Raw genomic sequence first — 27538 nt, forward strand, 5'->3', positions numbered from 1 at the left:
ACAATATTTAATCATTTTCTTTTTATCTTTTACCCTTGTACAAATATTATTTTTCCAATTCCACAACATCCTGCCCAATGGAATTTCTGGAGGTATGTTGTAAGGAACCCCGCCTCCATTTCCATTGCCTTTTTCTTCTTTTGTTCTCCCGGAGGCTTTTTCCTTACCCGCGGCACAGCCCATATTGAGTTTCTTTGTTAGTCCCTTATTAACTACTAAAACTCAATCCCGGCCGTCAAGGCAGTACTTAAAAGTCAGTTTTCTTACCCTGGTCTGTGGACAGAGTTGCTTGGCCCCTTTTTGCCATATTTTCTATCGACCTTCTTTCACTGTCTGATTCAGATGTTTCTTGTGGGATTCCAGTCACCCAAGGGAGTGGACCAAACCGGGACACGAGACCACTCCTCAATTGGGAACGGGATGCGTCTCCCCAGTGTCCAGGGCTAGCCACTCCCCCGGCGATGGAAGAACATCCCGGACAGTCCCCAATTGTGAGAAACAAAGCTCTCACACTTCAATAATTTCAGTCCAAGACAAGATCTGAATCGGTAGTGTAATTTATTTCACGCTTGCAAGTGGGTGCGATGTCCATTGTCCACAAGGCAGGGACAAGCACACACTGAAATCAACGAATACACGATATTTATGTAATTTGGTTCCTTTTTTTTATCCCATTTACATCTCCCACTTCTCTAAGACCGACACCCATTACTCCTGTTTATCTCTTGCCTTATCCGGCCTTGTCTGTGACAAAATGCTTATTTCTAGCCTCACAAGGCCGTTTGACCACATCCCACTGTGACTCATTGTTAAGTACATCATTTCTTCACCATTATCTACTCCCTCCATCTGTGCTTTCGCCAACCATACTGATCCCTATGACCTTTTAATTGGGGTTTGTTCCTGTGTTTCTGCAAAAGTGGGAAACAGATGTTTATACCTACTGTTTGTACAAGCTATTCTGGCTTAACCGACATCCTCACAGCACCTTATCTATTTGTCTGTAACATCTACCATTGTTTTGCAATCACGTTTCATTATCGCACACAATTTTAGCTAATACGAAAACAATTATGTATTTCCTCCGCATAGTTTGCATTCTTGTTGACCCAGCTTTTAGTTGAAACAATTACACACTGGTGAGTTCATTTACCCTGCATAAGTAATTATAATTTCAGAAGTAACACTACTTTACCTATATCCCACATTGCTGATGGAACTACTGGGCAAATCAAATCATCTTAGGAGACCTGATTAGAAATATTTTTGTTTTATTTGATTAGTTGGGTGGCTCAGCCCTTGAAACACACTCTCTCAAGGTACAGACTTTTTTTTCATGAAAGAACAGAAATTTATTACACTGAAGGATAAAGAACCAAACCAAGCTAAGTAAGGCAAGTATAATTACCTAAAAACGCACAACAAACCAGACTGTCAACCTGTTTTCTGACACTATCCATCATAGGGTTTCCAGTCCAGAGAATGTACACTCCTATCTCAATTCCTTAAGTTTTGGCTTAACTGACTCCTTGTAGTTTGTGTGTTGTGAACTTGGAGACAGTTTTGAGTCCTGTCTAAATCTTCAGACATGAACTTTACATCAATCTAAGAAGCTGTTCTTTCGCTGTTCTAATAATATGCTGATTTGTAAGTAACTAGACCGTCTTACTTTGAAAGTTTTTACAAAGAAAAATGCTTCTACTGAGGAAACTTGTTCCCTGAACTACCCTAAGCTGCTGCTAGAAGAGAAACTAAACTAAACTTGCGCCAAACTAAACCTCTGTCTTCTGCAGTGATTTTAGTAGGACTCCAACCTCCGTTCCTGCCTGGCATGAATGAGTGAATGATTGATTTGCTGTTACACAATATACAGAGAAAAGTTTTCATTTTGCATAATGATCTGGCACCATTTTTGTAGTTTAAGAACGAATTTAAACAATGTAGCTTTAAAGTGAAGTCCATTAACACCGTTCTGAGCCAGCTCACACCACCGCCTTCACCACTGGGCCAATTCACCTTCACCACTGCCCGGGGCAAAGCAGAGACTATCGCCAAGGACAGTGGTACCCTTCCATCAGTGCTTTGTCACTGCCAGTGCCAGACCCAGCAAACGACCAAGTTGCCAATTCTCGGGCGCCATCTGCTGTCACGTCAGTGTTGCTCATGAATTCGAATTTAAAATGGGTGGATACCAAATTAGTTGGTGAGTATTTCCACACTTGTGTTCCTTCCCCAATCAGCCATGTTTAGAAGCTAAGAACCATATGTGGATATCTCCACAGACGTTTATTTTTAAATCTTGTGGATTGGCCTCCGCTGAATTTGATTCATCAATTAACATCAGACAACTCTGTCCAGTGTCTGTTTTGTTGTTGCTTTTCGATATGTGAAGGTAATTATATTGAGAACTTTTCTTGAGAGTTGATTTTCTTCATAAAAATACTGACTTATTTTGGATTAAGTTTTATTTGATGTAGTTGCAATCTTGTGTACACCTTGCACCCTGTTCCTCTTTTCTTGATTTGGGAAAATTGCCCCCCCCCTCCCGAATGCAGCAAAAGCCAAAAGCCTGCTCTTTCCCTTTCCAGCTTCTACAGCTTTGTTACTACAAAAGACAACATCATCTTCCTCAGTGGCTCCCGTTCTGCCAGCATTCCCTTACCTAACCGGTGGCTGCTGCTCCAGTCACAGCTTGCGCCTCCTACTGTTGATATATTTTATAGTGAGCAAGCATGGGATTCATTGACACAGCCTGCGATTGGATGAGCCGCTCCCCAGTAATTCTATTTACGGGTGACCTTTCTCTGGTAGTTCCAGTGCTGAATTTTCCTGGGCCTTGAGTGTACTTTGTGTTGGCAATTCCTATTGTTCTTGAATAGGGCTGTGCATGTACTGGAGGGCAGACTACATGACCCAAAATGCATCCTGGCTGCCCATGGTCACTTGGATCTTGCTCTTTGAAAATCATATCTCGAGTGTTGTGGTACAGAGTGCCCAATATGTTTACAATCACATTGAGAGGTAGGAACAGTATTGTCTGTGCCTGGCCTCTTGAAGGCATGGGTTCTTCCCCTCTGCCTACAAATAGGGACGTGTGGGCAACCATGCTTTTTTGGATTTAGCAAAAGCTAAGTAGAGTAATTCCAGCCTTTGGGACTTGAATAATATGCATCAGATAATTACCTTTTTATATAATCTGATTGAAGCAATCAAAACTGATTACCTGTAAACCGCAAGAGATTCAGAGCACTCCTGTCAGGTTTTGATGTGAACACAAAACAGAACAGAAAGGGATATTGTAAACCTCCTCAAGATTTGTTTTTTAAAAAAGTTTTCATGGTCACAAAACCAAGTAGCTTAAAAGAATTCAAGAAAACAGTTGTAGTGGTCAAAAGACAGAGCAGTTGAATAGCAACAAAAGATTTAGTTTAGTTTATTGGAAAGATCAATTCACAGATTTGTTAATTCACTCCCTAGACTCTCTGAATCACTCCTATGTTCCTTTGCAATAATTTGAGCCCAGTACATTTGTTTCATATCAGAGGGTAACATTGAAATGCATCTTACTGAGTAATGACAAGTTACTGTGCGACAAGGTTGCAGTAAGTTCTTATCTGTGAGTCATCATACTACCTCACGGTTTCAGCCATACTGGTGACCAGTTATTATATACAGATGTTAAGCATTTTAACATGGATTACAGTTGTGGACCTGTTGCATAGACTCTGAACACTATCGGAAATAGTCTCCTGCAGAAAGAAAACAAAAAAAGATTCATGGAAAAGTATCTATATTGTGTTCCTGTTTGGTCAAATATTACTGCTAAAGTGAATCATATTAATATTCAAATGTTTCCAGGAGGGTTTGCGTTAGTCATTAATTTTTCAATATGGATATTATTATGCATTCAGTGTTCAGTGGACTGTCACAGTCAAGCTAACTATTTCTAATCTCTTATCAGAAGAAGGTTCTTTATTGATTTCCCTAATTCCAGTTTGATAAATAATGTATGTTATAAGTCTTTTAATAACATTTAAAATAATGATCACTATCTTATTGCTGTCCTGCCTGTTCTATTATCTTTAGCAGCTTATTAACCTTTTTCGCATCCTATTTTCTCACTACTCTGCTTTATTTTTTTCTACTTCTGTTTCCTTGCAATCCCTATGCAGGTAATTTTTATGCACTAATTTCCAAGCTCCTGGGAGAACGAGAAGATGTGGTTCACGTACATAAGTACAATCCTACACACAAGGCAGAATCAGACCTTGTTGCTGCAATTGCTAATGTGGTGCAAAAAAAGGACCTGACTTCTGGTCCGAAGGAGTTTTTGAGTCTTGATGAAAGATCTGACCCCGTCCTAATAAGAGACAGAGTTCATAAATTCCACAGGATAGAATCCACTTTAAGGCCTGCTGGCAATAAATTATCAACTCTGCAGCCCAGATCTGGGTTGAACAGCAGAGAGATTGAAAACCGTAGAGGTGGGTCAGACTCTGTATGAAACCATGTCATGTTTTTGCTCTCGTCAAAATCTGAAGGGATTATTCGTTTATTTAGAAAGTTAACTGATCATTTTTACTACCAATATTGAGTATTAAAGAATTAAGTTGAGAGTATTAAATGCAAATTTATAAATTTGGAGTCAAGTATTACATTGCTTATGCAATACCAATGCATAACAAAAGTTTGTAATAAATATGGAATTTGCAAAAGATGTTTTGGAATTTTAATTTTTTTTGGTGGCAACTTACCAATTTTCTAAAATTTGCTTTAGACTGTATTTTATTTGATATGTGCTGCTTTAAAAGTTTTGAAAAATTTATTCATGCAAAGATCCATGTAAGTCTCGAATAAAGTTATTGACTTTGCATTAATATATAAACCTTGTATCTTATTCCCTTCAGGTTTATATGAAAATTAGTGTGATGGTTTCAAAGCTTGTGATGTGTTGGGTCCTGTGTATTGAATGTGTTCAGTGTTGCCTTCTAATAAGTTACTGGCTTTTACAGTCATTTTTAAAATGACTAATATGTGCACATAACAATGAACCTGTGAACAATGTTCTGTGTTTATGCTCTTTTCTTCCATGGCATTGTTCAATTTATTGTGATTCTACCAAGAAGCTTCACTTATTTGTCAAATTTATATCCTATAAATGTCAGATTCTATTTAAAGATTATATAACCTTCAATCAGAATCTTATTTTTCAAAGGATCTACCACTGCTGCTTAAATTTCAGCAAAACTGTTATTTTATGTGAAAAACATTCCAGATTAATCAAAGCCTGACATGCAGCAATTTATTTTTTAAACATAATGTTCCAAATTGCTGTATTGCCATCGTTATTTTAATGGTGCATAGTATAGATGGACGCTAATGAGTTTGTAAAAAGGATCATTGAAATCATATGGTGACTGTGTGATATTTAGATCTTTTATTAATTCTGATTGAGCCACCTGTTGGAATTAGCAAGTGGAAGTGAATTGCTGCTTCAAGAAAAACTGTAGAATAAACCCCTTGGAATGTTGCAAGTAATGCAAGTCAACTCCAATTCATTGGTTATAGATACACACCTAGAAATATAATAGCTGGAATTAACTGCTTACAAACAAAACCAAGAAGCATAAAATAATAAGGCATTGAAATTATCTTTAAAGATTTGAATAGAATTTTTGACAACAGTTAAATTACAGTCCTATCCTAAATCAGACTTTTTCACAATTAATACAGACTTAATTCATATGGTGACTTTGTCTTGTCTTTAGCACTGTTATGAAATGATTTAGTAAATGAATTAGTGAATATTCTCAGGTCAAAATTTTGCCTTATTGCTATTATAATTTAATTTGTATTAATACTACTGTTTAGGATAAAACCACAGCCAGCTAATGTCTTAAAGGGATATTTGATTAATGTGGTGAAAATAGGTTTAAATTTTAATTAAATTCACAGGTTGGAGATCACAGGAGACAACAATGCAAAATCTGCATCAATTCCAGCTTAAAATTATTTAGAATTATCAGATTGACAGCTGTGAGTTTCTCTTCCAGTTATTGTAAGTCAAAGATTATAGTCTCAATTGAAATTGAAATTGAAAGCCATTTCCCATGATTCTTCTGATTCAACGATGGACTAGCTATTAGGCTGAGCACTGAATATTCCAGGTCTCTGTTAGCCATCATTTTTACTGTCCCACTTCTTTGGGCTTGTTTCTCTGGTCACCAAGCTTGGAAAATGCATTGATCACATTGAAAATGGCAGTGAAGGGCAATGAAAACATCTTTCTAAGGATTTTCAAAGTTCTTTGTCTGCATTTCTGGAGCTTCCCAACACCTTCATGCTTCATGTTCAGCAAGTCTGGATTTTATGGCAATTAAGATATATGCATTACAATGTGGCTATATGGCCAGTATACGAAAGTTAGTGGATTCTAGTACTTTGAAACAGTGGCTATTGATGGTTTGCCTTGACACTTCTGTTGGGATGTTGATCGCTGTAATTTTTGTATTTTGGTTTTATCCTGGGTTACTCTTATTACACTTTCTAGTGGCGCTTTGCATTTGACAATAGTGTGGCTATGATTTCCAAATTAGCAGGTTGAATGTGATATACCATAATTAGCATATTTAAATCAAGGTCTGTATGCAAGTCCTTGCAATTGCTGTATCCTCATTTGTTTATATCACAGAGGTAATCAATTGAAAGTTTAGGCACATATAGTTGTAAAAGTCCAAGTTGAGTGCTCTTTTTTTCATTAAGTTTCTACAAAGATTAAATGCTGTGTTTTGTTTTAGTGAACTATCTTATAAATACAGCCTAGAGGAACCAGGTAGGTCTGGCAAAATCTTTGGAGAGAAAAACACTTAATATTTTGAGTCTGATGTAACTTTCCTACTCAGCAATAACTATTTGGCTGTCTGTAGCTGCTGCCAGAACTGCTGGGTTTTTCCAGCACCTTCTGTTTTATGCCAAATTACCAGCATCTGTTGTACTTTGATTTTATGCAAGACTTCTGGTTGCTTTAGCTGTAGGTTCACAGTATTGGCCGTTAGATGATAATGCACTAAAATACACAAATCTCTTTCTTTGACAATTTTATGTTGTTACTTTGTTGATGTAAGTATTTTCAGCATTTTATCTATCCAGTTCATCATAATATGGATGCATTGTTCCATAGCTTTAATATCTGCCTATAGTAGTGCAGACAATTTCTACTCTATAGTGCCAACTACAAATGCAGTTGTTTAGGATTTGGGTCATTCATCATTTGATATTTATCCAGTTGAATTTTTTATAAAATTTAGCAGGTATGTATTAGAGGAAAAATATATAGATATTTAGCACCTGAACATCAAAAAGACTTTGATAAAGTTTCTGTACTATACAGTGCTCTACAAGGTAAGAGTTTGGTAGAATTATTAGCAATCTGACTGTCTGCATGGGCCAATGGGCTGAGAAGTGGAAGATGGAGTTTAATTTAGATAAATGCAAGGTGCTGCATTTTGGGAAAGCAAATCTTAGCAGGACTTATACACTTAGTGGTAAGGTCCTAGGGAGTGTTGCTGCGCAAAGAGACCTTGGAGTGCAGGTTAATAGCTCCTTGAAAGTGGAGTGGCAGGTAGATAGGATAGTGAAGAGGGTGTTCGGTATGCTTTCCTTTATTTATCAGAGTATTGAGTTGAGACGTCATGTTGCTGCTGTACAGGTCTCCTTCCTATCTTCAAGATGTTGTGAAACTTGAAAGGATTCAGAAAAGATTTAAAAGGATGTTGCCAGGGTTGGAGGATTTAGGCTATAGGGAAATGTTGAATAGGCTGGCACTGTTTTCCTTGGAGCGTCAGAGGCTGAGGGATGACCTTATCAAGGTGTATAAAATCATGAGGGGCATGGATAGGATAAATAGACAAAGTCTCTTCCCTGGGGTGGGGGAGTCCAGAACTAGAGGGCATAGGTTTAGGGTAAAAGGGAAAAGATATAAGAGAGACCTATGGGGCAATTTTTTCCTGCAGAGGGTGGTGCATGTATGGAATGGGCTGCCAGAGGAAGTGGTGGAGGCTAGTACAATTGGAACATTTAAGAGGCATCTGGATAGGTGGATGAATAGGAACGGTGTGGAGGGATATGGGCTAGGTGCTGGTAGGTGGGACTAGATTGGGTTGGGATATATGGTTGACATGGGCAAGTTAGACCGAAGGGTTTGTTTCCATGCTGTCCATCTCTGTGACTCGATGTCTGCATTTGGACTCTTGTATGGCATCCTATTTGTTCCATCACAAAAACAACAACCAAACAAAAATATTTGGCATACAACACCTGTGATAGTTCCTAGTTCTATTTGTGCATTTTGAGGTATTTGGGAGCAATCAATATGAGCAGAAGAAAAGTAATAGGAGTAAGCTTAAGGCTGACCGTTCCAGTGGTTTATTTCATCGGGTTTTAGACCATAAGAGATAGAAGCATGAGTAGATCGTTCAACTCCCCCTGCCTGCTCCACCATTCAATAGAATCATGTCTGATATGGCATGTCTTGGTTCCACTTTCCTGGCCTTTCCCCATAACCCTTGATTCCCCCTACTGATCAAGAATCTATCTACATCTTTAAAATAAGTATTTTCAGAAACAGATGCATTGTTTGTAATATTTTAGAATTCCTCCGATTGCAGAAAGGTTTCTAGTGGATTGGAAGAAGTAAATGTATCACATCTGTCCAAGAAGGGCAAAGACTGAAAATAACACATTGTAGGCTTGATAATCTAGTGCCTGTCATTGGGAATAAGCTAGAAACCTTTATTAAAGAGAGGGTAGCAGGGCAGTTGGCAAGTAATAATATAATTAGGAAGAGTCACCATGGTTTTGTGAAAGAGAACTTGTATTTCATAAATTAATTAGTGACCTTTGAGGATGTAACAAAGATGGGTAAAGAGGAATCCACATATAGCTTATTTGGCTACCAAAAGCATTTGATGAGTGCCACATGGAAGGTCACCAAACAAGATAAGAGCTTATGGTGTTGGAGATAACCTGCCAACATAAATGGCTGACTAGCTAACAGGAAATGCCATCTAGAAAATGGGTTATTTTCAGGATGGTTAACTCTAATATGTAGAGTGCAACTGTGATCAATGCTAGGGTCTATTTACAAGCTACACCAATGACTTGGAGGAAAGATCAAATATTTGTTTGTTGTATTTGCTGTTGACATCAAGATAGCTGAAAAGAAAGTTAAGGAGAGTTAATGAGTCAACAAAGAGATTTAGGTTGTATGAGGGAGTGGAATTTTATTTGGCAGATGGAATATGATGTGGAAAACTGAGCTTATCTGCTTTTGCGGAAAGAATAGAAAAGCAGAATGCTAATTAAAAGGATACTGCAGAATGCTGCACTGAAGAGGAAATTTTGTGCCTTCTGGATGAAATTCAAAAGGTTATCATGTAGCTGTAATGAACAATTAGGAAGGTAAATAGTATGTTGCCTTTATTGCATGGGCATTGAATTTTACAAGGAGACGTTTCGCTTTTGCCAGGGGAGTCTACACTTTGATTATTGTGTATGGTTTTGGCTACTTTCATTAAGGAGGGGCACATTGCAGAGAGGGTTTAGTAGGCAGGGAAATCAGTAGGTTGATGTCCTGTAAAGCAAGCAGCACTCATTTTACAGAAATGCCAGGAAATGAGAAGGAATGGTATGCAGAAATACGTGTCTGCAGCAAGAGAATCCAACCCTTTCCCTTGACATTCAATGGCATTAATATTGCTGAATCCGCAGTATCAATTCCCTGGGGGTTGTTATTGACCAGAACCTGAATGAGAACGCCAACATAAATACTGTGGCCATGAGTATTGGTCACCTCTGCGGTGCGGATCCATATTTAGCAAATGGATAAATTAATCACTTAGTTGCAATATTTAGAATGCCAACTTAAGATGACAGATATAATTTTAAAAACTTTATGCAAACCTAAGTGTGCTGAATATTAACTTTGAATTTTTGTTGGTATCAACCAGTTGACAGCTCACATGGAAACAAAGTTAAAAATCTCACAGCACCAGGGTATAGTCCAATAAGTTTAATTGGAAGCACACGAGCTTTTGAAGTGATGCTCCTTCATCAGGTGATTGTGGAGGGCTCCACAATCACCTGATGGAGCGTCACTCCAAAAGCTAGTGTGCTTCCAATTAAACCTGTTGGACTATAACCTGATGTTGTGAGATTATTAACTTTGTACACCCCAGTCCAACACCGGCATCTGCAAATCATGGAAACAAAAGACTTGATAGCTATTACAGGTGTTGCAGGGTAAACCAAGACCCGGACTCTTGAATATGAAGAGTATTTGATGTTCTGGAAAAATAGGCAACAAGGTAATGGAAGTTGGGTAGCATTGTTATAAAGGAAGTTATCACTGTGGTGGTGAATATTGATATAGATGTGATAGATTGTGATGCAGAATCCATATGGGTGCATAGTAAGGAATAGCAAGGGAAAGGAGCCACGAGCATGAGTTATTTATGAGCCTTTGAAGAGTTGCTTGCTGCATTGTATGACGTGTATAAATAGGGAAATAATGGAGGCATATTAGAAGGTCACTTTCATTTGAGAAGGATGAACTACTTGTGGTTAATGAGGTTGTCAAGGAGAAAGTCCAATCAAAAATTAAGGCATACAGAGTAACGAAAGCTAGTAGTAGGTCAGAGGATTGAAAATTTTTTTTAACAACCAGCAATGGCTGACTGAAAAGTTAATAAATGAGAAATTTTATTATGAACATAAGTTGGCAAGAAATATAAAAACAAACAGCAAGAGCTTCAACAAGTATATATTAAAAAAGAAATGTAGCTAAAGTGTGCACGGGAGCCTTGGAGGATGCAACTGGTAAATTGATAATGAGTAACATGGAAAAAGTAGGTGATTTAAAAAAAAAAAAATTTTTTTTTCAGTAGTCTTCATTGGCATTAGTGCTGTACGTAACCCAAAGATATCATGTATAACATAGTGGACCCACAGATTTTTTTTTTGAAATAATAAATACCAAAAAGAACTGCAGGTACTGGAAATCAGAAAGAAGCACAAAAATTGCTGGAAAAACTCAGGCCTGGCAGCATACTTGCAGAGAACTCGAGTTAATGTTTCAGGTCATGTGACCGTCCTTCAGAACAGATGCTAGCTAGGAAAAGATTCTTCTTTATGCAGAAGATGAGGTTGGTAGAGGAGTAAATGATGAATCGAGATGGAGCCCAGAGCAAGAGAAAAACAATTGTTCAGACAAGGGACTGAGTAAAGGTCAGTCTAAGGAAGTAAGTAGTTGCTAATGGGGACGATGATAGCTGACAATGGGTTGTGTGTTGTAGCAGCCCATGTGGTGATGGCTTGGTGTATAGGGGTTGAGGTAAGGACATGGGAGCGATGGTAATGTTCTGGGTTCACATCCAGCCATGGCAGATGGTAAAATTTGAATTCAATAATAACCTGGAAATAACAGAGATGTACAGCATGGAAACCCGACCCTTTGGTCCAACCCGTCCATGCCGACCAAATATCCCAACCCAATCTAGTCCCACCTGCCAGCACCCGGCCCATGTCCCTCCAATCCCTTCCTATTCATATACCCATCCAATTACCTTTTAAATGTTGCAATTGTACCAGCCTCCACCAGTTCCTCTGGCAGCTCATTCCATACATGTACCACCCTCTGTGTGAAAAAGTTGTCCCGTAGGTCTCTTTTATATCTTTCCCCCCTCACCCTAAACCTATGCCATCTAGTTCGGGACACTCCACCCCCAGGGAAAAGACTTTGTCTATTTGTCCTATCCATGCCCCTCACGGTTTTGTAAACCTCTATACGGTCACCCCTCAACCTCCACTGCAGGGAAAACAGCCCCAGCCTGTTCAGCTTCTCCCTATAGTTCAAATCCTCCAACTCTGGCAACATCCTTGTAAATTTTATCTGAACCCTTTCAAGTTTCACAACATCTTTCTGATAGGAAGGAGACCAGAATTGCACATGGTATTCCAACAGTGGCCTAACCAATGTCCTGTACAGCCACAACATGACCTCCCAACTCCTGTACTCAATACTCTGACCAATAAAACAAAGCGTACCAAACACCACCTTCAATATCCTATCTGCCTGCGACTCCACTCCACTTTCAAGGAGCTATGAACCTGCACTCCAAGGTCTCTTTGTTCAGCAACATTCCCTAGGACTTTACCACTAAGTGTATAAGTCCTGCTAAGATTTGCTTTCCCAAAATGCAGCACCTTGTATTTATCTGAATTAAACTCCATCTGTCACTTCTCAGCCCATTGGCCCATCTGGTCAAGATCCTGGTGTATCCTTCTTCGCTGTCCACTACACCTCCAATTTTGAGTTTAATCATAACCATGTCAATTGTCTGAAAAACCATCTGGTTCACAAATGTCCTTTTGGACAAGAAGTTCCCATGCCTACCTGTATGGCCTACATGTGACTCCAGACCCACAGCAATATGATTCACTTTTAATTGCCCTCTTGGTAATGAGCATTCCTGGCAAATTGCTTCAGAATAAATTAGGATATCTGGTCAGCATGGATGAGTTGGACCAAAGGGTTTCTTTCCATGCTGTACAATTCAATTACTCTATATCAGATAAAGAATATGCTAATGGGAGGAAGGATCTTTCCCTCGTAACAGCAATTAAGTATTTGACAAACTGAAGGCAGACACATTGCCAGAACCTGAGGTCCAGTGCACAATGGTTTTAAAGGAAATAGTTATGGAAGTAGTGGCAGCATTGGTACAAACATTCCTGTACTCAGTGGATTCCAGGAGGGATTGGAATTCCAGCAGATTGGAAAACCAGTAATACGATATTCGAGAAGGAAGAGAGATAGAAACAAGAAATGTTAGAATAACATTGGGAAAAATGATGGAGTCCATTATTGAGGAAGTAAAAGGACATTTAGAAAAGTTTATTGCACCCAAACATGAAAGAGAAATCAGCTTTGACAAATTTGCTATATTCTTTGAGGATATAAGCAGCAGAATAAAGGGAACCTGAGTCGGTGGGTGTAGTTTATTTAAATTTTAAGAAGGTATTTGATAAGGTACAACATAAAATGTTGTTTACCAAAGATGGCTCATTGTATATGTTAGCATAGATTATCACTTGGTTAACTGTTGGGGTTAGTCAGTCTTTTGCAGGTTGGAAAGACATAACTGTTGGATAAGTTATAAAGATCGGACCGAGAGTATCAATTATTTACTAGCTATGTTAATGACTTGGAGCAGTGTGTGATATATCCAATTTATTGATACAAAACTGGGTGGGAGGGCATATTATGATGAGGATGTAAGGAATTTATAACTGATATAGTCAGATTGAGTGAGTGGGCGAAAATCGGTAAAAGGAGTTAACCTAGGTAAGAAGTTGAGCTCTTTTCATGGAATCAAAAAGCAGACTATTATTTAAATGTGGTACCACTTCAAAAATTGTGGCACAAGGGGACCTGGGTGTTCTTGTGAATGAAACTCAAAGATAACACAAGTGCAGCAAATAATTAGTAAAGCAGATGCAGTCTTAGAATAAGAACAGAAAATGCTGCGGAAACTGTGTCAGGCAGCATTGGTGGAGAGAGAAGCAGAGTTGACATTTTTAAGGCCAATGTGACTTCTTTCAGAACTGCCAGTGGAACTTTGGTCTTTATTGCTAGAAGGTTGGAATTTAAAAATCGGGATGCCCTGTACAAAATGTTGATGAGGCTGCACCTGGAGTACTGTATAAAGTCTTAGTCCCTATATTTAAGAAAGGATATACTGGCATTGAATGTTTTTCAAAAGAGATTAAGTAGGCTGATTCCTAAGATGAAGGAATTGAATTATCAAGACCAGCTAAATAGGATACGGCTTAGATTAGAATTTCAAAGAATGAGGGATCTTATTGAATCATACACTGTTCTGACTGAGCATTACAGGATAGATGTTGATAAAGTGTTTCCGTCAGTGAGCAAATTTTGAACTGGGGGATGCAATTATAGAATAAGGGGACACTCACTTAAAACTCAGATGCAACGGGATTTATTCTCTGAGGCTGCTAATGCATGGAATTCTCTACCCTAGTGTGTTGTGGAGGCTAAATCACTGGAAGTATTTCAAAATGAGATGGATACATTCTCGAAATGTCAAAGAGTTGAGGGCTATATGGAGCTGGCACTTAAGAAAAATTGAGACCTAAAGCAGATCAGACATAATCTTATAGCAGGGGAGATTTAAGGGACTAAATCGCCTGCTCCTACTCCTATTAAACAGGTTCTTTGTGGCTAGTATTTGAAATTTTCTGGTTAGTCACCTTGTACGAACATTTGCTGCTCTTCTTCAGGAGTTCTACTGTGGCTTAAAGTAAGGTGTTGCCCGTTTAAGACTGAGATGAGGAAACCTTTATTTCCTCTTAAAGTTGAGTATCTTTGGAATTATCTTCCTTACAAGAAAGTGGTTGCAGAATCCTTACCTGTTTTAAGGCAGAGGTAGGTGGATTCTGGATGACCAAGAGGACAAAAGATTACCAGGATATGTAGGAACGTAGAGTTGATGATAAAATCAGATTAGCTGTGATCTTATTGAATGGCAGAGCAGGCTTGAAAAACTAAGTGGCCTACTCTTGTTACTTGTTTGTATGCTCACGTGCTCTGCTAAATTAAGATAAATTCAGAAGATTATAGGGGCAGAAATAGGCCATTCAGCCCATTGATTCTGCTCCGCCATTTGATCATAGTCAGAGACAGAAAAACTGCAGATGCTGGAATCCAAAGTAGATAGGCAGGAGGCTGGCAGAATACAGCAAGCCAGGAAGCATCAGGAGGTGCAAAAGTCAACATTTCGGGTGTAACCCTTTGGCTGATATGCTCCTCACCCCATTTTCCTGCCTTCTCCCCATAACCCTCCAACCCATTATCAGTTAAACATCTGTCTAACTCCTCCTCCAGTTTACTCACTGTCCCATCAAAGCCATTCGAACAGTGCATACATAACTTCACTCATACCTTAGGGCAGTGTAAATGGCTTGACTGGTGCCACTGTTTCTGCTGCAGTGGTACTGAACAAGCTCCTTTTGTGCTGAACAGAGTGCTTAGCTGGGATACTGTGTAATGCAATGCTTTATTGATTAGTTGGTCCTGAAGGAACATGCTGGGTAACTTCATATTCAATGTAAATAACAGGAGACAGGTTAACAAGCTAAAGCCTTCTATTAACCTCTGTCAGAATAATTTTGTAGTTCAAATACAGAATACTGCCATAGGTGTATAAAGCAAATGTGAGGCACATCTAAAACAAAGGCCTCATTGAACTGAATATGTCCAAGTTCTTTCCTCAATCATTCTCAATAGCATTTTCTTTACATGAAAACCTGATGCAGTGTACTTTGTAATAATGGGTTTTCTTTTTGATGAGTAGATGGCAAGTTATAAAACATCGTTTTAGTAATTCTCTGAAAATATCAAGGGATAAAAAAAATGATTTCTATAGAATAATTTGCTAGTCTTCTCTGTTGTCTGTTACATACTGTGTATGTTTTGTGTCTATTTATTCCGATTCACATGTGATAAATAAAGTGAGTACTAGCTCTATTTTGTTGCTGCTCTTCAGGGGCTCTACTAAAAGGTTATGTGAAAAATAGGAACTGATAATCCTCCTAAGGTCATGGTTTGGGTGTGCTGGTGTTGGACAAGGGTGTACAAAGTTAAAAATCACACAACACCAGGTTATAGTCCCAACAGGTTCAATTCTGCTCCGCCATTTGATCATAGAGACAGAAAAACTGCAGGTGCTGGAATCCAAAGTAGACAGGCAAGAGGCTGGCTGAACACAACAAGCCAGGCACAACCACCTGATTAAAGAGCAGCACTCTGAAAGCTAGTGCTTCCAGTTAAACCTGTTGGACTATAACCTGGAGTTGTGACTTTTAACTTTATTCTCCTATGGTAATATGGGGCATACCCAGTGTGTGTGTGGGTGTAAATATAGAGTGCAAATCATTTGGCGTAAATTCTGGTGGAGTTTTACAGGGTCTTTTTTTGTTACAGTGTGCTGTCAGATGTGAATCATGGGTGCCTGCTACTCCAACATGCTGTAAAACTAATTCTGGCATCTCCTCTCCTGTCAAAGACATGGTCTTTGCCAAATTTTTTGCAGACTTCCTTGATTTTCAGTTGTCTGACATGCACCCCTGGTGGTACAGACAGCAAACCAATTTAAAATTAAGGAAGCTTCTTTAAACCTTGCATGTGCTGGAGATATGCAATGATAGATGTTGTCCCTGCAGTTTTCTGCAGTCGTTGCTGCATTGACTGTGAAAAGTCATAAACATAAAATTAAATTCAAATAACATAATGATATGCATTTTAGACTTTGAAGTATTTCTTGATTTAACTTCAAGTGTTAGCTGCCAAGGATAACGGAAAATCAATAAGTTCAGTAATCTTTACCAGTTAGTATGTTGTGTATTGAATTGCTGAAAGAGCTCCCAAAGTAAAAGATTACTGATGACTGCATTGCAGAAATTCACCATGTTCTCAATATTTTGAAAATGTAATGCCTGTTTTTCATATGTGCTCATGGAATGCGTTCAATTGTATCTGGAAACCTAAAATAATTACAAAATAGATTTGGTTTTAAAACCAATAAAGCTACTAATGTTTATTGATAATGGATATTCTTCTTTCCAATTTGTAGTCTCTCACTTGGAAGAAGCAATTGACTGGCCTGGAGAAAAACTAGAGCTGGGTCAAGTTTCTGGAGTTGCTCTGGATTCCAAAACTAACCTAGTCATTTTTCACAGAGGAAACCATGTGTGGGATGAGAAGTAAGTTGACTGTGAACAATTCATTTGTACGTGAATATTTTGATGGGCAGACAATTCTCTTAGCTGCTGATAGTGACATGACTGTTGGAAATTTAAATACAAACGCATTCTTCAGAGTGGTTGCAAGTTTAATACAAACTTCTTGTTTCGCAGAATCATCAAGGGCATAGAGGGTAAAAGATATGGATGATGTTCAGGTTCTAAAATTGTTGAACTCAGTATTGAGTTCTGAAAGCTGCAGGGTCCCCAAGCTGAAAATGAGATGCTGTTCTTTCAGTTTGTGCTGGATCGCTGCAGTAAGCACAAGATAGAAATATTGGAGTGGGGACACCAGGCCCAAATCAGCATCCAAAGGATCATGAGTTGCCATTTCTGCCACCTCAGTGGGATGTCACCACCAGCTAAACAATGGGAAATAGTGTTTAACTAACTTGCAGATTTTTGAAGTGATAACAAACAACATCGTAAAGGCAATAATGTTAAGACATAAGACATAGGAGTGGAAGTAAGGCCATTCGGCCCATCGAGTCCACTCCGCCATTCAATCATGGCTGATGGGCATTTCAACTCATGTTGTTAATGTGGTGGACATCAACTTCGAGAAGGAAGTGCAACAGAACCAAAAACTCAAATAAACAAAGACAGTAGCAAAGTGGATGCAAAATGGGCTGAGTATTGGATAGCAGAGAGTAATGGATGCTTGATTTTTTTTGGGTTGGAGGAAGGTTCCTCAGCTGTATTAGGTTGGGTGGGACTTGTGCTTTTCTGATATGAAAATTGTCTAGATCTTGGTGTTCAGGGTGGGAAGGGGAACAATTTTAAAATTTGTGAATGATTCTGAAGGGACATTAGAGAGTTGGGCAGAAATTTAAAAAGGAGGTTCTCAAGAGTAGTAATATCTGGATTACTCCCGGTGCTGCGAGCTAGGGAGGGCAGGAATAGGAGGATAGAGCAGATGATTGCATGGCTGAGGAGCAGGTGTATGGGAGAAGGATTCACGTTTTTGGATCATTGGAATCTCTTTTGGGGTAGAAGTGACCTGTACAAGAAGGACGGATTGCACCTGAATTGGAAGGGGACTAATATACTGGCAGGGAAATTTGCAAGAGCTGCTCGGGAGGATTTAAACTGGTAATTGGGGGTTTGGTGGGGGGGGGGGGGGGGGGGGGGGAGCGTGAAGAGGTCAATCTGAGACTGGTACAATTGAGAATAGAAGTGAGTCAAACAGTCAAGGCAGTTAGAGACAAGGTAGGACTAATAAATTAAGCTCTGTTTATTTCATTGCAAGGGGCCTAACAGGGAAGGCAGATGAACTCGGGGCATGGTTAGGAACATGGGACTGAGATATCATTAGCAATCACAGAAACATGGCTCAGGGATGGGCAGGACTGGCAGTTTAATGTTTCAGAATAAAAATGCTACAGGAAGAATAGAAAGGGAGGCAAGAGAGGAGGGGGAGTGGACTTTTTGATAAGGGATAGCATTACAGCTATGCTGAGGGAGGACATTCCTGGAAATACATCCAGGGAAGTTATTTGGGTAGAACTGAGAAATAAGAAAGGGATGATCACCTTATTGAGGTTGTATTATAGACTCCCTAATAGTCAGAGGGAAATTTGGAAACAAACTTGTAAGGAGATCTCAGCTATCTGTAAGAATAACGGGGTGGTTATGGTAGGGGATTTTAACTTTCAAAACCTAGACTGGGACTGCCATGGTGTTAAGGGTTTAGATGGCGAGTAATTTAAGTGTGTATAAGACCATTTTCTGATTCAGTATGTGCATGTACCTACTGGAGAAGGTACAAAACTTGATCTACTCTTGGGAAATAAGGCAGGGCAGGTGACTGAGGTGTCAGTGGGTGAGCACTTTGGGACCAGTGACCATAATTCTATTAGATTTAAAATAATGATGGAAAAGGACAGACCAGATCTAAAAGTTGAAGTTCTCATTGGAGAAAGGCCAACTTTGGTGGCAAGAACTTTCAAAAGCTGATTGCAGGCAGATGTTTGCAGGTAAAGGGATGGTTGGAAAATGGGAAGCCTTCAGAAATGAGATAACGAGACTCCAGGGAAAATATATTCCTGTTCGGGTGAAAGGAAAGGCTGGTAGGTACAGAGAATGCTGGATGACTAAAGAAATTGAGGGTTTGGTTAAGAAAAAGAAGGAGACATATGTAAGGTATAGACAGGATAGATGGAGTGAATTCTTAAAGTATAAAGGTAGGAGGGGTATACGTAAGAGGAAAATGAGGAGGGCAAAAAGGGGACATAACTTTGGCAAATAGAATTAAGGAGAATCCAAAGAGTTTTTACACATACATAAAGGACGAAAGGGTAACTAGGGAGAGAATAGGCCCCCCAACGATCAGCAAGGCGGCCTTTGTGTGGAGCCGCAGATAATGGGGGAGATACTAAATGAGTATTTTGCATCAGTATTTACCGTGGAAAAGGTTATGGAAGATATAGACTGTAGGGAAATTGATGGTGACATCTTGCAAAATGTCCATATTCTAGAGGAGGAAGTACTGGATGTCTTGAAACTGGTAAAGGTGAATAAATCTCAAGGACCTGATCAGGTGTACCCTAGAACTTCGTGGGGAGCTAGAGAAGTGATTGCTGGGCCTCTTACTGAGATATTTGTATTATCGTTAGTTACAGGTGAGGTGCAGAAAGACTGAAGGTTGGCTAACATGGTGCCACTGTTTAAGAAGAGTGTACAGGACAAGTCAGGGAACTATAGGCCAGTGAGTCTTGCATTGGTGGTGGGCAAGTTGTTGGAGGGAATCCTGAGGGACAGGATGTACATGTATTTGGAAAGGCAAGGACTGATTAGGGATGGTCAATGTGGCTTTGTCGTGGGAAATCATGTCTCTCAAACTTGATTGAGTTTTTTGAAGTAGTAACAAAGAGGATTGATGAGCCTAGAGCTGTAGATGTGATCTATATGGACTTCAGTAAGGCGTTCAACAAGGTTCCCCGTGGGAGACTGATTAGCAAGGTTACATCTCATGGAACACAGGGAGAACTAGCCATTTGGATACAGAATTGGCTAAAGGTAGAAGACTGAGGGTGGTGGTGGCGAGTTATTTTTCAGACTGGAGGCCTGTGACCAATGGAGTGCCACAAGGATTGGTGCTGGGTCCTCTACTTTTGTCATTTGCATAAATGATTTGGATGCGAACATAAGAGGTACACCAACATTGGAGGTGTAGTGGACAGCGAAGAGGATTACCTCAGATTACAACAGGATCTTGAGCAGATGGGCCAATGGGCTGAGAAGTGGCAGCTGGATTTTAATTCAGATAAATGCGAGATGCTGCATTTTGGGAAAGCAAATCTTAGCAGGACTTACACACTTAATAGTAAGGTCTGAGGGAGTGTTGCTGAACAAAGAGACCTTGGAGTGCGGGTTTATAGCTCCTTGAAAGTGGAGTGGCAGGTAGATACGATACTGAAGAGGGCATTTGGTATGCTTTCTTTTATTGGTCAGAGAATTGAGTACAGGAGTTGGGAGGTCATGTCCTGGACAGCCGCAACATTAGTTAGGCTGCTGTTAGAATATTGCGTGCAGTTCTGGTCTCCTTCCTGTCGGAAAGATGTTGTGAAACTTGAAAGGGTTTAGGAAAGATTTTACAAGAATGTTGCCAGGGTTGGAGGATTTGAGCTATAAGGAGAGGCTGAACAGGTTGGGGCTATTTTCCCTGGAGTGTCGGAAGCTGAGGGGTGACTTTATAGAGGTTTACAAAATTGAGGGACAAGGATAGGGTACATAGACAAAGTCTTTTCCCTGGGGTCGGGGAGTCCAGAACTAGAGGGCATAGGTTTAAGGTGAGAGGGGAAAGATATAAAAGAGACCTACAGGGCAATGTTTCTCACAGGTTCGTATGTGTATGGAATGAGCTGCCAGAGGAAGTGGTGGAGGCTGGTACAATTGCAACATTTAAGAGGCATTTGGATGGGTATATGAATAGGAAGGGTTTGGAGGGATATGGGCCGGATGCTGGCAGTTGGGACTAAATTGGGTTGGGATATCTGGTTGGCATGGGTGGGTTGGACTGAAGGGTCTGTTTCCATGCTGTGACTCTGATTCTATACAAAACTTGAAAGTTTTGTAAAATGTGTGACAGTGTTGAACTTCACAATGATGTCGCCAAGTTGATGAAGTAGACAGATAGGTGGCAGGTAAGTTCAGTGCAGAAAAGTGTGAAGTGACACATTTTGATTAGAAGAACACAGACAAAGAAGAAGAGGTACAATTCTAAAATGGGTGCATGTCAAGGAACAATTGGTCCAAGAAACTGAGTGTATATGTGCATAGATCTTTAAAGTGGCAGGACAGATGGATAGAGCATTTAATTAAGCATACAGTAGCCTGGGCTTTGTCAATAGGGGCTTAGGGTTCAAGAGTAAAGTCTTGAACTTGTATATGACACTTGTTCAACTTCCATTCTGGATGACACGTTAAAAGAATAATGTGAATGCGTGAGAGAGTGTAGAAAAAGTTTACAAGAATGGTTCAGGGGATGTGAAAGGTCAGTTACAAGGATAGATGGGCGAAGTTAGGATTGTTGTCCTTGGGGAGAGGGAGGGCTAAGAGGAGATCTGATAAGTTTTCAAAACAATATTTGTTGGGGGGGTGGTGCTGACTCGATACACTGGGAGAAACGGTTTCTGCTTGTAAAAGGATCAAGAATGAGAGGTCACAGACTTAAACAATTGCAACAGAAGCAAATTGAAGGTGTGAAAAGTCTTTTGAATGTGACAAGTTATTTGGGTCTGGAATACACATGCATGGAAATGTGGTGGAGGTAGCTTCAATTGAAGCATTCAAGAGGACATTAGATGATTATTTTAATATAAACAATGTGCAAGGATTTATGGGCAAGGCAGATAAATGGTTGTAACTTCTAATGCTCGTTTTCAGAGCCAGTGTGGACATGATTGGCCAGATGGATGCCTCCTCTGTCGCACCATTTCTGAAAAAACAATTTTCTGATTATTTATTTTATTGTTAGGGGTATTTGCTGCTTCAAACTGGCTGCTGTGCCTCCTACATGAAGACTGTGAATATGTGTTGAGTGTAATTCACTGGGATGGCCTGGCAATGTGAAAGGGACATGGCAATGGGCCTTAAGCCCTAAGATATAGGAGAAGAATTAAAACTACACCCTTCCCTAAATATTATGCTCAGAAAAATGCTTTATTTTCTTTGATAAATGTAAGATAATTTACAAAATCGGGCTCAGCCAAATTATTGTTACATTACTGTATCATCAAACTATCTATGATTACTTCAACCTGAGCAACCATACTCGTGTCACTAAGTTAGAATGTTGGCTGAGGACCCTTAAGCTGTTTCGGAACATGATTGCATGGTACACTTAAACTGCTTGGTAGCTACTAAGTATGGTCAAACGTAAATGCTACATTTTACTGCCAGTAATTATTTATTCATGTTTTCCACCACTTAGTTCATTTGACCACAAGCATATCTATCAGGCTCAAGGTATTGGACCAATTCAGTACAACACAATTCTCACGTTGGATCCAGTCACTGTGAAAGTGTTAAATGCTGTAGGAGCAAATGTGTAAGTAGAGGATTTTCTCAAATTCTTCTTTGTTTCATTTGCAGTGTTTGTCTGTTATAAAACCACAGTTGCTAGTCCACAATATTTGTCATTATAATCTGCTGAACACATTTAGAGATGTTGAAACTGCTTCCCAAATGCTACAGGTTAAAATTTGTAACATCTTGCCTTCTAAACATGACTTTTTCAAAGTCTTAAATTGCCTTGCTATTATAATTAGACTGTCTGCTGTAATGTGTTTATTATTTGGAATATTGAAAAATATCTCCAAATAGATAACTATGCTAAACATTTCCTGAAAGGCAGGAAGCCAGTGCCAATGACTCTTATTTCTCAACAATTTTAATGTTTCTAAAACATAATTGCAGGATAATCTAGATTCAACTTTGTGAAATTGAAACAAATGTGTAGGAGTTTGATTTAAATTTAAACCCCATAGAAAGTAGGACTTTACCAGGGTAGCATTTGATATGGCCATTGGATTTGTATTGGTCTTCAATAAAGCATGTAAGTAATCTGAAACTGCAATACCGGACATACAGTCTCCCAAGACCTAACACAATTGAACTTCAGCTTTAATTGTATGAATTTTGGGGTCTGTGAAGGATGGGCAACATTATTATCATATTTTTTGAAGAGTTGCACCTATTACATGATCTGTAGGTGATCGGGGCAATGAGTCGAGTATGGTGCTGGAAAAGCACAGCAGGTCAGGCAACATCCGAGGAGCAGGAAAATCGACATTTTGGGCAAAAGTCCTTCATCGAGAATGCGGCTTGTGAGTCAAGGGGGTGGAGAAATAAAAAAGAGTGGGGCTGAGGGGCAAGGTAGTTAAGTGTGTGCAAGGTATATGAAGATGCAAGAGAAGGTGATAGGTCAGAGAGGAGGGTGGTGCAGATAGGTGGGAAGGAAGATGGGCAGTTAGGACAGGCCACAAGGGCTGAGTTGGAAAGTTGGATCTGGGATAATGTAGGGGTAGGGGAAATGAAGAAACTGGTGAAATCCACATTGATCTCGTGTGGTTGGAGGAGGGGGATGTACTGCCTCCTCATCCTCCCCCTCTGCCAGACCTAGACTATTGTGGCAAACTTTCCAGGAACTTTCACATGGGGAGGGGCTGTCAGTGACACAAGATACACAATCAATAGGAATCTCACCTTGATCCTGGCATGTTCATAATTGAAGGAGTCAGGATCCTGAATAATTGCTGTATTATTGCTTCTCAGACTTTTGTAACTATATGTAACTTTTGTAATTGGGGTAGCACAATGCCTCAGCAGTTAGCACTGTTGCCTTAGCGCCAGGTATGTGGGTTCAATTCCATCGTCGGGCAGCTGTTTGTGTGGTATTGGCATATTCTCTTCATGTCTGCTTTGGTTTCCTCCTGGTGGTCTGGTTTCCTCCCAGTCCAAAGATGTGCAGGTTAGGTGGATTGGCCATGCTAAATTGCTCTGTAGAGCTTAGAGCTTAGGGACATGCTGGCGAAGTGGATTAGCCTTGGAAAATGCAGGGTTACAGGTATACACCTACCCTGTACCAAAGGTGGGATGCTCTTCAGAGTATCAATGTGGCCTTGATGGGCTGAATGGCCTGTTTCCACATTGTAGGGATTCTGTTTTCAATAAAAAAAAAGTGATGAGAACTTTTAATTTACTTGTCTGTTAAGAAAAACAGATTTTCAACCATGCTCTGTTATTGTTGTAATGCAATAATGGTGTTATGTGCAAGATCCTTTTTTATTTTTAATATGTTTTCATCTTGCCAGTTTTACAACTCAACAATGGCATTTATCCAGACTATATGGAAAATTGCCTAGATATGTTCTGGACACAAAAAGCAGGACAAATCCAACCCAGCCAATTACAGCCTCATCTGTCTACTCATGATCTCTTCTCAGTTGGCAGCTTTATCATTTTGACAAGTCTGAAAAGACATAGCTCTTGGCATGAAATCTAGCTGTTTTGTTTATGTATCTTGCACTCATGCCCTGATCTTCCCAAACTACCTTACTCGAGAAGTTATCCAATAGATTTGTTCAAATTCTTTCAGTCAAATCTCAGCAATAAACTAACTATAATAAATTTACCAAAGTCTGCGCAGTAAGAAAAGTAGATTAAAGTGTAGCTGAAATAGTATTAATGTCTGCTCTACAGTTAAGAATGATGTATGTTGATAGTCCTCAGCCCACTCCAATGATTTAAAATTGATTAGTCTAGTAATAAACTAGACAGACTAGCCAATATAAATCAAAATGTTTAGTGAGGTGATACAATCATTTGGATTGAGATAAGATTTGTACACTAGATTTGGAATGTCTACTGGATGCTCAAAATGTAAAAATGTTCTGTTTTCCTGGTATGACATTATTTGTCTTGAGATATGAGACACTAAATTCACACACAATTCAAAGGGTCTGCTTCTGGCTTAGATGAATCAAGAATTTGAGCTACTCATTGAAATGCAGCATCTCATAAAGCAAAGATATACATGTGGCACCAATTGAGGACAAGTTCAGGCTCACTATCTCAAAGCTTATCAACATTCACTATCTAGGCTCAAAATAAGAAGGTAACAGGGGTGCTGAGACTTGTACGTAATGTTACTTTGACATCCTTTTTTAGAGGAAGAATATGGGAACAAAATATTTTTTGTAAACTTCAAAAGTACACATTGCATTCTTTATGAAATCTACTTCCAACTGACTTTAAAGAACAATAGAGTTTCAGTTGATTGAGAGCACTTTGTTGTCAGTTGAAAACATACTGGTATTTTTTATCTTAGTGCATTTCAAACTTTCTTCGAAATAGATTTCTGAAGATTTGAACCAAGAACATGTTAATTCACTGCAAGATGGTTTTCTGGAATTTCAAAAGTGGTTGGGCACTAATCTTTAATGGGAGATAATATTCAATGCCAAAAATGCTGTGACAAAATCAACAAAAAGAATCCATGAACAGATAGTTGTAAGTTCCTTAATCAAATTGTCTAACAGATAGGTGGACACCTGGGGTTCATCTTTAAACAAAAAGCTTTCATTGGGTTCTACATTCAGCAGGTACTATCCAAAGCAGATAGGGTTCTTGTGTTTTTGAGGAGGAATCTTTACTATTGTTAGAAAGATATCACAGTTATAGTTTACTAAACATTTGATCATACAGTTTTGGAGTGTGAGAGTTGTGTGTAAGAACCTTAATGTGGTGAGAGATTAAAAAAAAGATTAAAGCAATCTAAAGGTTTGCTGCATGACTTTGCACAAAATAGGAAATACATCAGTGTCACATCCTTGATCTAAAATTTGGAATGGGACTTCACAAATGAAGAAGAAAAATAGACTGATCACATTGTATGAAATATGGAATGCACCAGTAGGAACTGATGGGAGCAGCTACCTATTACCTGTCCAGCAATGACTAGACACAAGGTAGTCACCTTCACAAATTGCAAAGACCAAATGATTCCAAGACACTGAATCAGCAATCTTTCTTCACAGGAGCAATCTCAAAATGGATCAAGTTGCTAAAGGAAGCAGCTCCATCACGTGAAATCTTCAAGACTCCTCTTCAGATTATTTCTATTTATAACTTTTCATTAGCAGGATTTTCATCTCAGGTTTAAATAATGCTACCCAACGTGAATGTTAACTAAGTATGTATTTTAAGTCTGTGATGTTAGCACAATTAAAGCAAAAGCAGGCTTATATTAACAAATACTCTGAAAATTTAAATACGTTAGTTGTTCAAATAATTTGAACATGAAACCCTTGCCTGACCTTTTGTTCTTGACATTGCAGATTCTATCTGCCCCATGGTATTAGCATGGATAAAGATGATAACTTCTGGGTAACTGATGTGGCACTTCATCAGGTAGGAATCAGTCTTTTGTAATGTCAGAGTTTACAGCTTAGTCTTTGTGAAGAAGTGCAGTTGAATGATTTGATAGGTGTCACAGACTGCCTAAGTGTCATGTTGAACAATATGTCATAATTAGTGGGGCCTTGCCATACACGCGGCATTGTTCTGCCATACATTGACCTTCACAAAGTGTGCTGTAAATTAGGTGATGTCCTGGATGCAGAGCAAATAGGAGATTGCAGGAATTTTGTGAGGCTGAGGATGAGAATATGGAATGGAGGGATATTTAGCAAGCATAATGGAGCTAAGTATAATCAAGGTGGAGAGGTTGTACAGAATCTGATTGAAACCTGCTCCTTGGACAAATGAGTTGGGTTTGGACTTCCTTTCATTGTATTACTTTCAAGCAGCCCTTGGTTAGTTCACAGTTCATGTGGGCTTGGGAATTTCTACACTCCTTAATTTTTTCTGTTGATAAATAAGTTTTTACTTATGTATTTTGTGTTGTTTGGTATTTTCAGCTGGTCCCAACTTAAAGTATCGGCACTTTACAGGTCGTCCTTTTCAACTGGGGAAGAAACAGCAGCCAGTGAGACAGAGCAGTAATATTGAAAGACTCTTAAGGTTAGGTAGTTTTTAAGACTTCAATCAGGATATAATATCTTAATGTTGTGCACTGCAGAATATCGTGAAAGGCAATAGGTTGTAAGCGTATCCTCCAGTGATCACAGTCAAAACTAATGAGAGACAGGTCCTGACCTGCAGGGACTGATGTGCTGTTGAAGTAGAGTTTAAAGCTGGCACCAGCAACATGAACTTCACGCAATCCTGAGAGCAGTGAGCTCTTCAGCCTGTCCTGCTGTACAGAACCTTGAACTAGGCCAGTTGTGTAATTCATGAGCTGTAGAACAGAAGATTGTGTGAGCACAGTGAACATGGGCCACGGTAATAACCTGCCATGCATCTCACTGAAAAGAAACACAGCAAAATATTTGAAAATACTGCCCATATCTTCTCCATGTTACACACTACTGGGATCTGTAAATTAAATATGTTTTCAGTTTCAGTTGGTCCAAATGTTGGGGTTCACTGTTAAGATCTATTATCTGTTCGAAATAATTATTTCAAATAGAATTAACAATTCCATGGAAAATCCGGATCAGGAAGAGATAGCATACATTTATTAAAAGAAAATAATGTTTAACTATCTTCCTTTTTGTTTGAGAATTGATGAAGATAATGCTGTTGAGGTGGTGTA

The 27538-nt window shown here is 39.2% G+C and overlaps 1 protein-coding gene and 1 long non-coding RNA gene across 7 annotated transcripts in view; one reads left to right on the forward strand and one right to left on the reverse strand.

The window, feature by feature from the left end:
- The window catches only part of pam (peptidylglycine alpha-amidating monooxygenase), a 214185-nt gene that overhangs the window by 161762 nt on the left and 24885 nt on the right, over positions 1 to 27538 (forward strand). For 4 of the 6 annotated variants that reach the window (XM_060837028.1, XM_060837056.1, XM_060837036.1 and 1 more), the window contains exons 15-18: positions 4173 to 4484; positions 16710 to 16839; positions 22313 to 22429; positions 26220 to 26292. In XM_060837028.1, coding sequence (XP_060693011.1) covers positions 4173 to 4484; positions 16710 to 16839; positions 22313 to 22429; positions 26220 to 26292 — 632 coding nt within the window. The remainder of the gene's footprint in view (positions 1 to 4172; positions 4485 to 16709; positions 16840 to 22312; positions 22430 to 26219; positions 26293 to 27538) is intronic. The other 2 variants (XM_060837066.1, XM_060837075.1) reach the window with 1 other exon arrangement.
- LOC132823361 (uncharacterized) lies at positions 3550 to 27166 on the reverse strand. The gene is made up of 3 exons (XR_009645538.1): positions 27040 to 27166; positions 23587 to 24041; positions 3550 to 3749 (listed from the first exon to the last, which is right to left on the reverse strand). It is a non-coding gene; the product is annotated as an uncharacterized LOC132823361 (long non-coding RNA).

The sequence above is a fragment of the Hemiscyllium ocellatum genome, chromosome 2 (assembly GCF_020745735.1).
Source record: "Hemiscyllium ocellatum isolate sHemOce1 chromosome 2, sHemOce1.pat.X.cur, whole genome shotgun sequence".
Lineage (NCBI taxonomy): Eukaryota > Metazoa > Chordata > Chondrichthyes > Orectolobiformes > Hemiscylliidae > Hemiscyllium > Hemiscyllium ocellatum.